We start from the raw sequence: 13,807 nt of genomic DNA, 5'->3' as shown, positions 1-13,807 counted from the left end.
GCAGGTTGAAGGTTCAAATCCTCTTACTTCCCCACAGAAGACCAGCAAGCTCCTCCTGCTTCATGCTCCTCAGGAGGTTCAGGATGATCTTCAGGAAATCTTCTCTGTTGCTCCTCATCTGCTCCTCTTCACACTTCAACTCCTCCTCTTCCTCATCCTCCAGGTGTTTCTGCTCACCTGGTCTGAGAAACTTCTTCACTCTCTTCAGTTCCTCCTTCACCAGGGTCATGACCTTCTCCTCCAACAGCTGAAACACAAACATGTGACTTGATCATGTGACCTACAGAGGTCACCAGAGGTATGTCTCAGTCTCAGGACCAGAGAGTCTGAGTCACATTCAAATCTCATCTTCTCTCTAAAACTAAACAAGAGTCTCAGCCACACCAGACCTTCTACTTCATGTATGAAGCTGACAGGTGGAGTTGTCCAGGATCAGAGCTTCATGAAGCAGCAGAAGCAGCTGACTGGTGAGTTAGCAGCTGTTGTAGTCAGCAGGTGAGGCTGAAGACTTGAACGTACCTGAAGTGTGGAGTCCACATCTGTCTGATGCTGCTGGACACACTGGAGACTGAGAACATCCGAGACCTGCTGATCCTCTCTGTGAAGAACATCAGGCCGTCAATAAGTTCTGTCTACTTCTACAAGGACACCAATGATCTGAGCAAGACTCTGACTCTTCCATGTGCAGACCACCTAAGATAGAATCTTCCACATTCATGGAAAACCAGGTGAAACACAAGTTTGTCTCACACTTCAGTCGTGATTTCATTCTCATGGCTGCAGTTTGTTGCTTCTTCTCTTGTGAGTCGACTTTCCTCCACGACTGTCTGCAGCACTTTTGACGAGCAGTTCGTGAAGCTCAATAAAAGAGAAGTTTTGAGCTGCATTGACTCATGAACATCTTCAGTTGAAGTCACCAAGAGTCACTAACTGCTGATAGAAACACACACAGCTGTGAGTGAAAGAATGATTGTTGAGGATCAACTAACAGTCTTTGACGACTCAAACATTCCCTCAATCATTGAATCAGTGACTCTTAAATCACTTGAAGTATTTTCTCTTATCAGTGACCTTCATCTGAGGCGCTCATATGATCCACGTGAATGTTGCATCACAAGAAAAACACTCAAATCAAACTTGACTTTTGATGAATATTTCATCACGTTTGTTGTGTGTCAAGTTTCACAAGACTTCAGGTGGAGGAGAAGAAAAGTAGTTGCACTATTTAGAATTCTTCTTCTTGACTCAACAACTGAAGAGACTGTTGGTCGTCACATGATACAAACTTCTTCAACAACAGATGGAATGATCCAGTGAAATGAATTCACTGTATTTGACATCAAGTTGTGGATTTCTTCATGAGTCCAACAGCACCTGTCTGTCCCACAGCAGCTGCACATGCAATATTCTGTGGTGAATGTAAAATAAACATTCAATTGAAATACTGCAAACACTGCCATTAATTCTCTCCCTCTCTGTCTCTCTTTCACCAGCAGTTTCCACTGCTTCGATGATGACACCCAGCTCTACCTTCCATGCAAACCCAACTCGTCACTTCCACCCCCACACTGGAACTCTCTCTCCCTCTTTACAGCTCAGCTCAAAACCACCTGTATTGTGTGATTTTATTGTATTTGTGATTTTATTGTGCAGCGACCTTGAGTCTCCTGAGAGGTGGTTTTAAATAAGATTTATTATTATTATTATTTTCTTCTTCCTCTCATGTGTATAGATATACTGTATAGTTTTCTCTGCATATTTAAATAACTACTATATGTTCTCGTGTTGCTCCTGTTGTCTCTCACCTCTGATGCTTCTGTTCACCTTTGAAGTCAATTCCTCTTCCCATAGATCTGTCACTCTTCAGAGACACACAGCTGGGAGCAGGTCCAGGTCCAGGTCCAGGTCCAGGTCCAGGTCCAGGTCCAGCAGATGTACGTAGCTTTGATCTGAACACACACAAGTAGCAGTAAGAAAATGTTTCCAGTATTTGAAGGTGTGATGTGTTACGACCTCCACTGATCAGATTTAGCCTCTAACAGAAAAGGTGAGCTCCAAGTACCGTAACTTTGGTTGTTTTGTTTGGATGTTTTAAAAACCTAACTTTAAAAACCTAACTCATTGTTGCAAAATTATGAGATTTTTGCTCGGCCTACTTGCCCATGAGTGCCTTTTCCTTGTGTTGCCCTTTTGTTTCTGTGAGCCAGTATTTAAGTTGATTATTATTATTATTATTATTATTATTCAAAAGTGTTAAAACTAAGATGTGTTATTCCTTTTTTTTCTTATTTCTTTTGGAATAGAGGGGAGATTCATCAACGAACGCATGTCACTCGCACGGTTGCACAAGGTGAAAGTAAGTGGTCCACACGTGTCACTTGTCCGTGAGCGGTTGCGCGCATCGTACGTGGTAAGTGAGTTATATGTGCTTTTAATGTACGATCCCAGTGCGATTGTTGTTACACGTTATTGTACGGATGTCCCAATTAGCAGTGTGCAAAAATGTAGTGCGCAATGAGCACTCAACTGTGCACTCAAATGGCCGGAAAATTGAGTGTGGTTCGATTCCACCTGTAACCCACTGTTTACACTGAGTGATGTGCTTTGTGTTGTGCTTGATTTAAATGTATTATATTCAAATGATGAACCCTTTAACTTATCATTGAATATTTATTTTCGGTGATGGCATGACTGTCAGCTGAGACTGGGACTTTTTAAACAATGTTTTACAGCGTGACACAGCGAGTTTTTGATGGAGGACAACGGCGATCCGAGGGTGTGAACAACCGAATCAAGCATTGGTGATTGTTCTGTCAGACAGTCGAGACCAAGCGTCCAGAGCAGAGTTAAAGAGTTTGGCGGCGTTGCGCAACTCGCGCAACAACTTGTTGACGTCTCACAGCTGACAGGATCGCCAACACCACCTGAAGCCGGTTAGCTGGATAAGCTAACCAACCACCTCCAAGTCCCCTCGACTAGGAACCCGCGCCGATCCACCAGATGCTCAGGTACCTTTTTATTTACTGGCTTTGCGAAGCGAAGCGGCCTCATCGTTTTTGGACTCAACGCGCCCGAGCGACGATTCAGGCCTGCAACGTTTATTTTGAATACTGATGGACAAACTGGTGACTATTTTGAGTTTGCACTGCTTTATCAAGTCACATCTTTAGTTTAAATTGATTGTGGGGTTTTGTGTGCCTTTGTCTATTATAAGTAAATTGGCGAATTTGGGGTCCTGCATTCTACTAGGTAGAGCAGGATCGCTACACACCCTTAACAGCCGCCATCTTAGTGACGTAGATAAAGCTAAACTGAAGCTACGTCACTGACGACGCATCTTTGGAGCAGATACCGACGTAAATGTCTAGAGAAAACACTCATTTTACCACAAAACAACAGTAATCAATTTTCAAAAAAGTGCTGTCAAGTGTCGTTGATAGTGTTCTAACAGGCCTGGATGCTTTAACAGTTTTCTCCCGACAACAGCCAGGCCGAAAAATAAAAAACACTGAACACTGCAAAAAATCACGAGACACTTCCTCACCTTAATCACATGCAATATTCTGTGGTGAATGTAAAACAAATATTTAAGTGCAATACTGCAAACACTGCTTTAATTCTCTCCCTCTCTGTCTCTCTTTCCTTCTTCCTCTCATGTGTAAAGATATACTGTATAGTTTTCTCTGCATATTTAAATAACTACTAGATGTTCTCATGTTGCTCCTGTTGTCTCTCACCTCTGATGCTTCTGTTCACCTTTGAAGTTAATTATTCTTCTCATAGACCCGTCACTCTTCAGAGACACACAGCTGGGAGCAGGTCCAGGTCCAGGTCCAGGTCCAGGTCCAGGTCCAGGTCCAGGTCCAGGTTCAGCAGATGTATGTAGCTTTGATCTGAACACACACAAATAGCAAGTTTTCCTTGTGTTGCCCTTTTGTTTCTGTGAGCCAGTGAGCGGAGAAGATCATCGAGACACCATTCCCCATTATCAGGACGTTGCAAAATCTCGCTGCCTGAACAGAGGCCACAGAATTCTGTCTGACCCCAACCACCCCCTCTATGGACCGTTCTCTCTCCTGGCATCTGGCAGAAGGTTCCGCAGTATCCTCTGCGTAACAGAAAGATTTAGCAACAGCTTCTTCCCTCCGGTCATCAGACTGCTGAATGCAATATAACTTCCAGCAATGCACTATTTAAAACGTAATTTATTTGTTCTATTTATATTTATATTGCACTATTTTCAGCCAGGCCGAAAAATAAAAAACACTGAACACTGCAAAAAATCACGAGACAATACCTCACCTTAATCACATGCAAAGTAAAACAAATATTTAATTGCAATACTGCAAACACTGCAATTAATTCTCTCCCTCTCTTTTCTTCTTCCTCTCATGTGTATAGATATACTGTATAGTTTTCTCTGCATATTTAAATAACTACTAGATGTTCTCATGTTGCTCCTGTTGTCTCTCACCTCTGATGCTTCTGTTCACCTTTGAATTCAATATCTCTTCCCATAGATCTGTCACTCTTCAGAGACACGCAGCTGGGAGCAGGTCCAGGTCCAGGTCCAGGTCCAGGTCCAGGTCCAGGTCCAGGTCCAGGTCCAGCAGATGTATGTAACTTTGATCTGAACACACACAAGTTGCAGTAAGAAAATATTTCCAGTATTTGAAGGTGTGATGTGTTACGACCTCCACTGATCAGTTTTACCTTCCAACAGTCAGTTCCATGCACTGTAACTTTGGTTGTTTTGTTTGGATTTAAAAACCTAACTTTAAAAACCTAACTCATTGTTGCAAAATGATGAGATTTTTGCTCGGCCTACTTGCCCATGAGTGGCTTTTCCTTGTGTTGCCCTTTTGTTTCTGTGAGCCAGTATTTAAGTTGATTATTATTATTATTATTATTATTATTCAAAAGTGTTAAAACTAAGATGTTTTCCTTTTTTTTCTTATTTCTTTTGGAATAGAGGGAAGATTCATCAACGAACGCATGTCACTCGCACGGTTGCACAAGGTGAAAGTAAGTGGTCCACACGTGTCACTTGTCCGTGAGCGGTTGCGCGCATCGTACGTGGTAAGAGAGTTATATGTGCTTTTAATGTACGATCCCAGTGCGATTGTTGTTACACGTTATTGTACGGATGTCCCAATTAGCAGTGTGCAAAAATGTAGTGCGCAATGAGCACTCAACTGTGCACTCAAATGGCCGGAAAATTGAGTGTGGATCGATTCCACCTGTAACCCACTGTTTACACTGAGTGATGTGCTTTGTGTTGTGCTTGATTTAAATGTATTATATTCAAATGATGAACCCTTTAACTTATCATTGAATATTTATTTTCGGTGATGGCATGACTGTCAGCTGAGACTGGGACTTTTTAAACAACGTTTTACAGCATGACACAGCGAGTTTTTTTATGGGGGACAACGGCGATCCGAGGGTGTGAACAACCGAATCAAGCATTGGTGATTGTTCTGTCAGACAGTCGAGACCAAGCGTCCAGAGCAGAGTTAAAGAGTTTGGCGGTATTGCGCAACTCGCGCAACAACTTGTTGACGTCTCACAGCTGACAGGATCGCCAACACCACCTGAAGCCGGTTAGCTGGATAAGCTAACCAACCACCTCCAAGTCCCCTCGACTAGGAACCCGCGCCGATCCACCAGATGCTCAGGTACCTTTTTATTTACTGGCTTTGCGAAGCGAAGCGGCCTCATCGTTTTTGGACTCAACGCGCCCGAGCGACGATTCAGGCCTGCAACGTTTATTTTGAATACTGATGGACAAACTGGTGACTATTTTGAGTTTGCACTGCTTTATCAAGTCACATCTTTAGTTTAAATTGATTGTGGGGTTTTGTGTGCCTTTGTCTATTATAAGTAAATTGGCGAATTTGGGGTCCTGCATTCTACTAGGTAGAGCAGGATCGCTACACACCCTTAACAGCCGCCATCTTAGTGACGTAGATGAAGCTAAACTGAAGCTACGTCACTGACGACGCATCTTTGGAGCAGATACCGACGTAAATGTCTAGAGAAAACACTCATTTTACCACAAAACAACAGTAATCAATTTTCAAAAAAGTGCTGTCAAGTGTCGTTGATAGTGTTCTAACAGGCCTGGATGCTTTAACAGTTTTCTCCCGACAACAGCCAGGCCGAAAAATAAAAAACACTGAACACTGCAAAAAATCACGAGACACTTCCTCACCTTAATCACATGCAATATTCTGTGGTGAATGTAAAACAAATATTTAAGTGCAATACTGCAAACACTGCTTTAATTCTCTCCCTCTCTGTCTCTCTTTCCTTCTTCCTCTCATGTGTAAAGATATACTGTATGGTTTTCTCTGCATATTTAAATAACTACTAGATGTTCTCATGTTGCTCCTGTTGTCTCTCACCTCTGATGCTTCTGTTCACCTTTGAAGTTAATTATTCTTCTCATAGACCCGTCACTCTTCAGAGACACACAGCTGGGAGCAGGTCCAGGTCCAGGTCCAGGTCCAGGTCCAGGTCCAGGTCCAGGTCCAGGTCCAGGTCCAGGTCCAGGTCCAGGTCCAGGTCCAGGTCCAGGTCCAGGTTCAGCAGATGTATGTAGCTTTGATCTGAACACACACAAATAGCAAGTTTTCCTTGTGTTGCCCTTTTGTTTCTGTGAGCCAGTGAGCGGAGAAGATCATCGAGACACCATTCCCCATTATCAGGACGTTGCAAAATCTCGCTGCCTGAACAGAGGCCACAGAATTCTGTCTGACCCCAACCACCCCCTCTATGGACCGTTCTCTCTCCTGGCATCTGGCAGAAGGTTCCGCAGTATCCGCTGCGTAACAGAAAGATTTAGCAACAGCTTCTTCCCTCCGGTCATCAGACTGCTGAATGCAATATAACTTCCAGCAATGCACTATTTAAAACGTAATTTATTTGTTCTATTTATATTTATATTGCACTATTTTCAGCCAGGCCGAAAAATAAAAAACACTGAACACTGCAAAAAATCACGAGACAATACCTCACCTTAATCACATGCAAAGTAAAACAAATATTTAATTGCAATACTGCAAACACTGCAATTAATTCTCTCCCTCTCTTTTCTTCTTCCTCTCATGTGTAAAGATATACTGTATAGTTTTCTCTGCATATTTAAATAACTACTAGATGTTCTCATGTTGCTCCTGTTGTCTCTCACCTCTGATGCTTCTGTTCACCTTTGAATTCAATATCTCTTCCCATAGATCTGTCACTCTTCAGAGACACGCAGCTGGGAGCAGGTCCAGGTCCAGGTCCAGGTCCAGGTCCAGGTCCAGGTCCAGGTCCAGGTCCAGGTCCAGGTCCAGGTCCAGGTCCAGGTCCAGGTCCAGGTCCAGCAGATGTACGTAGCTTTGATCTGAACACACACAAGTAGCAGTGAGAAAATGTTTCCAGTATTTGAAGGTGTGATGCGTTACGACCCCCACTGATCAGATTTAGCCTCTAACAGAAAAGGTGAGCTCCAAGTACCGTAACTTTGGTTGTTTTGTTTGGATTTAAAAACCTAACTTTAAAAACCTAACTCATTGTTGCAAAATGATGAGATTTTTGCTCGGCCTACTTGCCCATGAGTGCCTTTTCCTTGTGTTGCCCTTTTGTTTCTGTGAGCCAGTATTTAAGTTGATTATTATTATTATTATTATTATTATTCAAAAGTGTTAAAACTAAGATGTGTTATTCCTTTTTTTTCTTATTTCTTTTGGAATAGAGGGGAGATTCATCAACGAACGCATGTCACTCGCACGGTTGCACAAGGTGAAAGTAAGTGGTCCACACGTGTCACTTGTCCGTGAGCGGTTGCGCGCATCGTACGTGGTAAGTGAGTTATATGTGCTTTTAATGTACGATCCCAGTGCGATTGTTGTTACACGTTATTGTACGGATGTCCCAATTAGCAGTGTGCAAAAATGTAGTGCGCAATGAGCACTCAACTGTGCACTCAAATGGCCGGGAAATTGAGTGTGGATCGATTCCACCTGTAACCCACTGTTTACACTGAGTGATGTGCTTTGTGTTGTGCTTGATTTAAATGTATTATATTCAAATGATGAACCCTTTAACTTATCATTGAATATTTATTTTCGGTGATGGCATGACTGTCAGCTGAGACTGGGACTTTTTAAACAATGTTTTACAGCGTGACACAGCGAGTTTTTGATGGAGGACAACGGCGATCCGAGGGTGTGAACAACAGAATCAAGCATTGGTGATTGTTCTGTCAGACAGTCGAGACCAAGCGTCCAGAGCAGAGTTAAAGAGTTTGGCGGCGTTGCGCAACTCGCGCAACAACTTGTTGACGTCTCACAGCTGACAGGATCGCCAACACCACCTGAAGCCGGTTAGCTGGATAAGCTAACCAACCACCTCCAAGTCCCCTCGACTAGGAACCCGCGCCGATCCACCAGATGCTCAGGTACCTTTTTATTTACTGGCTTTGCGAAGCGAAGCGGCCTCATCGTTTTTGGACTCAACGCGCCCGAGCGAAGATTCAGGCCTGCAACGTTTATTTTGAATACTGATGGACAAACTGGTCACTATTTTGAGTTTGCACTGCTTTATCAAGTAACATCTTTAGTTTAAATTGATTGTGGGGTTTTGTGTGCCTTTGTCTATTATAAGTAAATTGGCGAATTCGGGGTCCTGCATTCTACTAGGTAGAGCAGGATCGCTACACACCCTTAACAGCCGCCATCTTAGTGACGTAGATGAAGCTAAACTGAAGCTACGTCACTGACGACGCATCTTTGGAGCAGATACCGACGTAAATGTCTAGAGAAAACACTCATTTTACCACAAAACAACAGTAATCAATTTTCAAAAAAGTGCTGTCAAGTGTCGTTGATAGTGTTCTAACAGGCCTGGATGCTTTAACAGTTTTTTCTCCCGACAACAGCCAGGTGGAAAAATAAGAAACACTGAACACTGCAAAAAATCATGAGACACTTCCTCACCTTAATCACATGCAATATTCTGTGGTGAATGTAAAACAAATATTTAAGTGCAATACTGCAAACACTGCTTTAATTCTCTCCCTCTCTGTCTCTCTTTCCTTCTTCCTCTCATGTGTATAGATATACTGTATAGTTTTCTCTGCATATTCAAATAACTACTAGATGTTCTCATGTTGCTCCTGTTGTCTCTCACCTCTGATGCTTCTGTTCACCTTTGAAGTCAATATCTCTTCCCATAGACCCGTCACTCTTCAGAGACACACAGCTGGGAGCAGGTCTAGGTCCAGGTCCGGGTCCAGGTCCAGGTCCAGGTCCAGGTCCAGGTCCAGGTCCAGGTCCAGGTCCAGGTCCAGGTCCAGGTCCAGGTCCAGGTCCAGGTCCAGGTCCAGGTCCAGGTCCAGGTTCAGCAGATGTATGTAGCTTTGATCTGAACACACACAAGTAGCAAGTTTTCCTTGTGTTGCCCTTTTGTTTCTGTGAGCCAGTGAGCGGAGAAGATCATCGAGACACCACTCCCCCCCATCCAGGACGTTGCAAAATCTCGCTGCCTGAACAGAGCCTACAGGATTCTGTCTGACCCCAACCACCCCCTCTATGGACTGTTCTCTCTCCTGGCATCTGGCAGAAGGTTCCGCAGTATCTGCTGCGTAACAGAAAGATTTAGCAACAGCTTCTTCCCTCCGGCCATCAGACTGCTGAATGCAATATAACTTCCATCAATGCACTATTTAAAACGTAATTTATTTGTTCTATTTATATTTATATTGCACTATTTTTAGCCAGTCCGAAAAATAAAAAACACTGAACACTGCAAAAAATCACGAGACAATACCTCACCTTAATCACATGCAATGTAAAACAAATATTTAATTGCAATACTGCAAACACTGCAATTAATTCTCTCCCTCTCTGTCTCTCTGTCTCTCTTTCCTTCTTCCTCTCATGTGTATAGATATACTGTATAGTTTTCTCTGCATATTCAAATAACTACTAGATGTTCTCATGTTGCTCCTGTTGTCTCTCACCTCTGATGCTTCTGTTCACCTTTGAAGTTAAATATTCTTCCCATAGACGCGTCACTCTTCAGTGACACACAGCTGGGAGCAGGTCCAGGTCCAGGTCCAGGTCCAGGTCCAGGTCCAGGTCCAGGTCCAGGTCCAGGTCCAGGTCCAGCAGATGTACGTAGCTTTGATCTGAACACACACAAGTTTCATTGAGAAAATGATTCCAGTATTTGAAGGTCTGACAGGAGAAGTGATCTTCTCACCTCTGAGCTCTGGTCTGACTGTCATGGTCTTCACCTTGAAGTTTTTTAGAGGGAGGATCTTCCTCCTCTGTGTCCACACCTGCACACAAACACAACAGCATCATGGATCTAATGCTTCTGGTCAACAAGTCAACTTGGGTCCATCACGTTGAAGCAGCAGCAGAACAAAGTCATGAGAGATGAAAGAAGACGTGGACAGAAGACTGTCTCTCACATGTGATGTCAACATTCTACATGAGGAAGAAGGAGGTGTGACCACATAGATGGTTGTGTCTAAACTCTGAGGAGTCATGTTTATCAATCAGCTTCATCATCATGAACAGGAAGTGATGTAGTATCAGGAGCTATGAGGAGCCATCATGAAGAATTACTTGTTACATTTGAATTCAACTTCCTGTTTGATTCTGCTTTGAAAATAAAAGTTTGTTGCAAATATGAAAAAATGTTTGTGTTACTTGTTCAAACATTTTCACAATAAAGATTCATTCATTCACCTCACGATCAAACTCTTGATTCATTTATTCACCTCATGACCACACTCTTGATTCATTCATTCACCTCACAACCACACTCTTGATTCATTCATTCACCTCACGACCACACTCTTGATTAATTTATTCACCTCACGAAGAAACTCTTCATTCATTTATTCACCTCACGACCAAACTCTTGATTCATTTATTCACCTCAGGACCACACTCTTGATTTATTTATTCACCACAATCTTCATTCATTTATTCACTTCACAACCACACTCTTGATTCATTTATTCACCTCAGGACCATACTCTTGATTCATTCATTCACCTCATGACTACACTCTTCATTCATTTATTCACCACAATCTTCATTAATTTATTCTCCTCATGACCACACTCTTCATTCATTTATTCACTTCACAACCACACTCTTCATTCATTTATTCACCTCACGACCACACTCTTGATTCAATTATTCCTCTCACGACCACACTCTTGATTCATTTATTCACTTCACAACCACACTCTTCATTCATTTATTCACCTCACGACCACACTCTTGATTCAATTATTCCTCTCACGACCACACTATGGATTAATTCATTCACCTCAGTCTTGATTCATGTATTCACCTCCGTCTTGATTCATTTATCCACCTCACTCTTGATTCATTTATCCACCCCACTCTTGATTTGTATATTCACCTCACTCTTGATTCATTTACTCACCTCAGTCTTGATTAATGTATTCACCTGACTCATGATTCATCTATTCACATCAGTCTTTATTCATTTATTAACCTCACAAACTCACTTTTGATTCATTTATTCACCTCACTCTTGATCAAGGTATTCACCTCACTCTTGATTCATTCTTGATTCACCTCACTCTTGAGTCATGTATTCACCTCACTCTTGATTGATTTATTCACCTCACTCTTGATTCATTTATCCACCCACTCTTGATTCATTTATTCACCTCAGTTTTGATTCATTTATTCACCTCACTCTTGATTCATCTCACTCTTGATTCATGTATTTACCCCAGTCTTGATTCATTTATTAACCTCTGTCTTGATTAATTCATTCACCTCACTGTTGATTAATTTATTCACCTTAATCTTGATTAATTTATTCACCTGAGTCTTAATTAATTAATCTACCTAACAAAGTCACTCTTGATTAATCTATTCACCTCACTTTTTATTCATTTATTCACCTCATTCTTGATTCACCTCACTCTTGATTCATTTATTTACCTCAGTCTTGATTCATTTATTAACATCTCTCTTGATCCATTTATTCACCTCACTCTTGATTAATGTATTCACCTCACTCTTGATTCATTTATCGTCCTTACTCTTGATTCATTTATTCACCTCACAAACTCACTCTTGACTCATGCATTCACACTCTCACTGGGGAACATGACAACATGAAGAAAGTCACTGACCTGTGAGCAGCTCTCTGCTCTGACTTGTACCCATGTTTGTAGGTGAAATTTCCAGGTGAGCTCAGCTCCTTCTGATCCAGACTCAGGGAAACACTGATGAACCGTCAGTGAGGAGGTGTGTCTGTCAGAGACATCAGTGCAACATAGTGTGTTGTTGACTCACACTTTTATAACATAGTTCAACAACAAAACATGTGCCACAAGGATAAAGACGTTTGACAAGTTCAGTCACAATCTTGATCTAGAAGAAGGAATGCAGTCTTGTTCACCTGTCGCTGCCACACCTGTCGCTGCCACACCTGTCGCTGCCACACCTGTCACAAACACAGCTTTATCTCTTCCATTTGTTTATTATCCAGTTGTATCTAGTTTTGTCCTTTTCATCCAAACAATCCAAATGCTGCACATGTCCTCCAGGTGTCTTCAGCTTCGCACACTTGACAGAAGCTTCCATGACAGTGATGGACAAACACATCAGCACTTCTGAAGCATCATTGACATGTGATCTTTTCACCACAAACTCTTCGTTGTGTTTGTGGAATACTCTTGGCCACCGGGTGGTAGTATATAACCATTATACGTTGACTGAGTTGGTAGTCGGCCATCTTGTTCGTGTTTATGACGGTGGTTGGACGTTAATCCCGTAGTTGTAACGGCTCAGGAATAAGTGCTACTCAGGCCCCTTTCAAAGTTTGGGGAGCCAAGCTTAGAGGTCAATCACCGTATCGATCGACGAGCCTGTCGGACTGGGAGGCGGAGCCAACTCCCAAGGCCCCGTCCAGGGACCTCTGGTCTCTGGAGGAGTTCCTGGCCTGTGGTTTCTCGCACAATGACCTCCACTTGGAAGGTCTGATCATAACCTGGTCCACCTTCAGTCACAGTACACTCCTCAGGTGCAGAGACAGACTGTGACCACTAGGACAATCAGAAAGTGGACACCAGCTGTGGAGGACGCCATCAGAGACTGCTTTGACACCACAGACTGGGATGTGCTGCTGAGGTCTCAAGAGGACATCAAGGGTCAGACACACTGTATACCAGATTATAATAATTTCTGCTTGGACGTTGTCGCCCCTGCTAAGACTGTCCGCTGTTACCCTAATAATAAACCGTGGGTAACAAAGGAGGTCAAGGATGTCCTTAACAGAGAGAAGGTTTCAGGAGCAGGGACAGAGACTCCATGAGGTCAGCAAAGCAGGAGGTGAAGCGATGAGGGGGAAAGTACCAACCCTGTGGAAGACTTCCTGTATAGTTCCAGTCCCGAAAAAGATCCGGCTAAAATCTCCTCTGCATGTTCTACCAGTCTGTGGTGGCCAGTGTTTTGTGCTGAGGTGTGTTGTGTTGGGATCAGAAGTGTCAACAGGTTGGACAGGTTGATCAGGAGGGCTCTGTGGTTGAAGCTGGACTCATTCTACTACTCCTTTTACTATTTATACTACTTGTACATTTACTACTAATTCTACTTGTACTTTTGCTACTAATTATAGTACTGCTTCTACTACTAATTGTACTTGTACTTTTACTACTAATTATACTACTGCTTTTACTACTTATACTTACACTACTTTAACTAAAATAATAAATAAATAATATAATATTATTACACAAAATTAAATAAAGAGATGT

At 42.5% G+C, this 13,807-nt stretch overlaps 1 protein-coding gene across 1 annotated transcript; it reads right to left on the bottom strand.

The window, feature by feature from the left end:
* Positions 1-13: 13 nt before the first annotated feature.
* On the bottom strand, positions 14-12,242 carry LOC148083131 (uncharacterized). Its single transcript, XM_087786250.1, has 11 exons — positions 12,182-12,242; positions 10,252-10,330; positions 10,010-10,177; positions 9,178-9,411; positions 7,193-7,390; positions 6,408-6,611; positions 4,475-4,630; positions 3,738-3,893; positions 1,806-1,949; positions 520-598; positions 14-247 (listed from the first exon to the last, which is right to left on the bottom strand). Exons 1-11 carry the CDS (start codon positions 12,213-12,215, stop codon positions 14-16), a joined length of 1,686 nt encoding a protein of 561 aa, XP_087642376.1. The 5' UTR covers positions 12,216-12,242.
* Between the last annotated feature and the right edge of the window lie 1,565 nt (positions 12,243-13,807).

This window comes from Callionymus lyra, chromosome 3, assembly GCF_982586985.1.
Source record: "Callionymus lyra chromosome 3, fCalLyr1.hap1.1, whole genome shotgun sequence".
Lineage (NCBI taxonomy): Eukaryota > Metazoa > Chordata > Actinopteri > Syngnathiformes > Callionymidae > Callionymus > Callionymus lyra.
This window is presented reverse-complemented; position numbering and strand designations above follow the sequence as displayed.

Coding starts and splice junctions, on each gene's coding strand:
- LOC148083131 (XM_087786250.1), bottom strand. CDS start 12,215: ATGGGTACAAGTCAGAGCAGAGAGCTGCTCACAG. Junction 4,631..6,407: donor GGTGAACAGAAGCATCAGAG/GTGAGAGACAAC, acceptor GTGTGTGTTCAG/ATCAAAGTTACATACATCTG. Junction 1,950..3,737: donor GGTGAACAGAAGCATCAGAG/GTGAGAGACAAC, acceptor GTGTGTGTTCAG/ATCAAAGCTACGTACATCTG.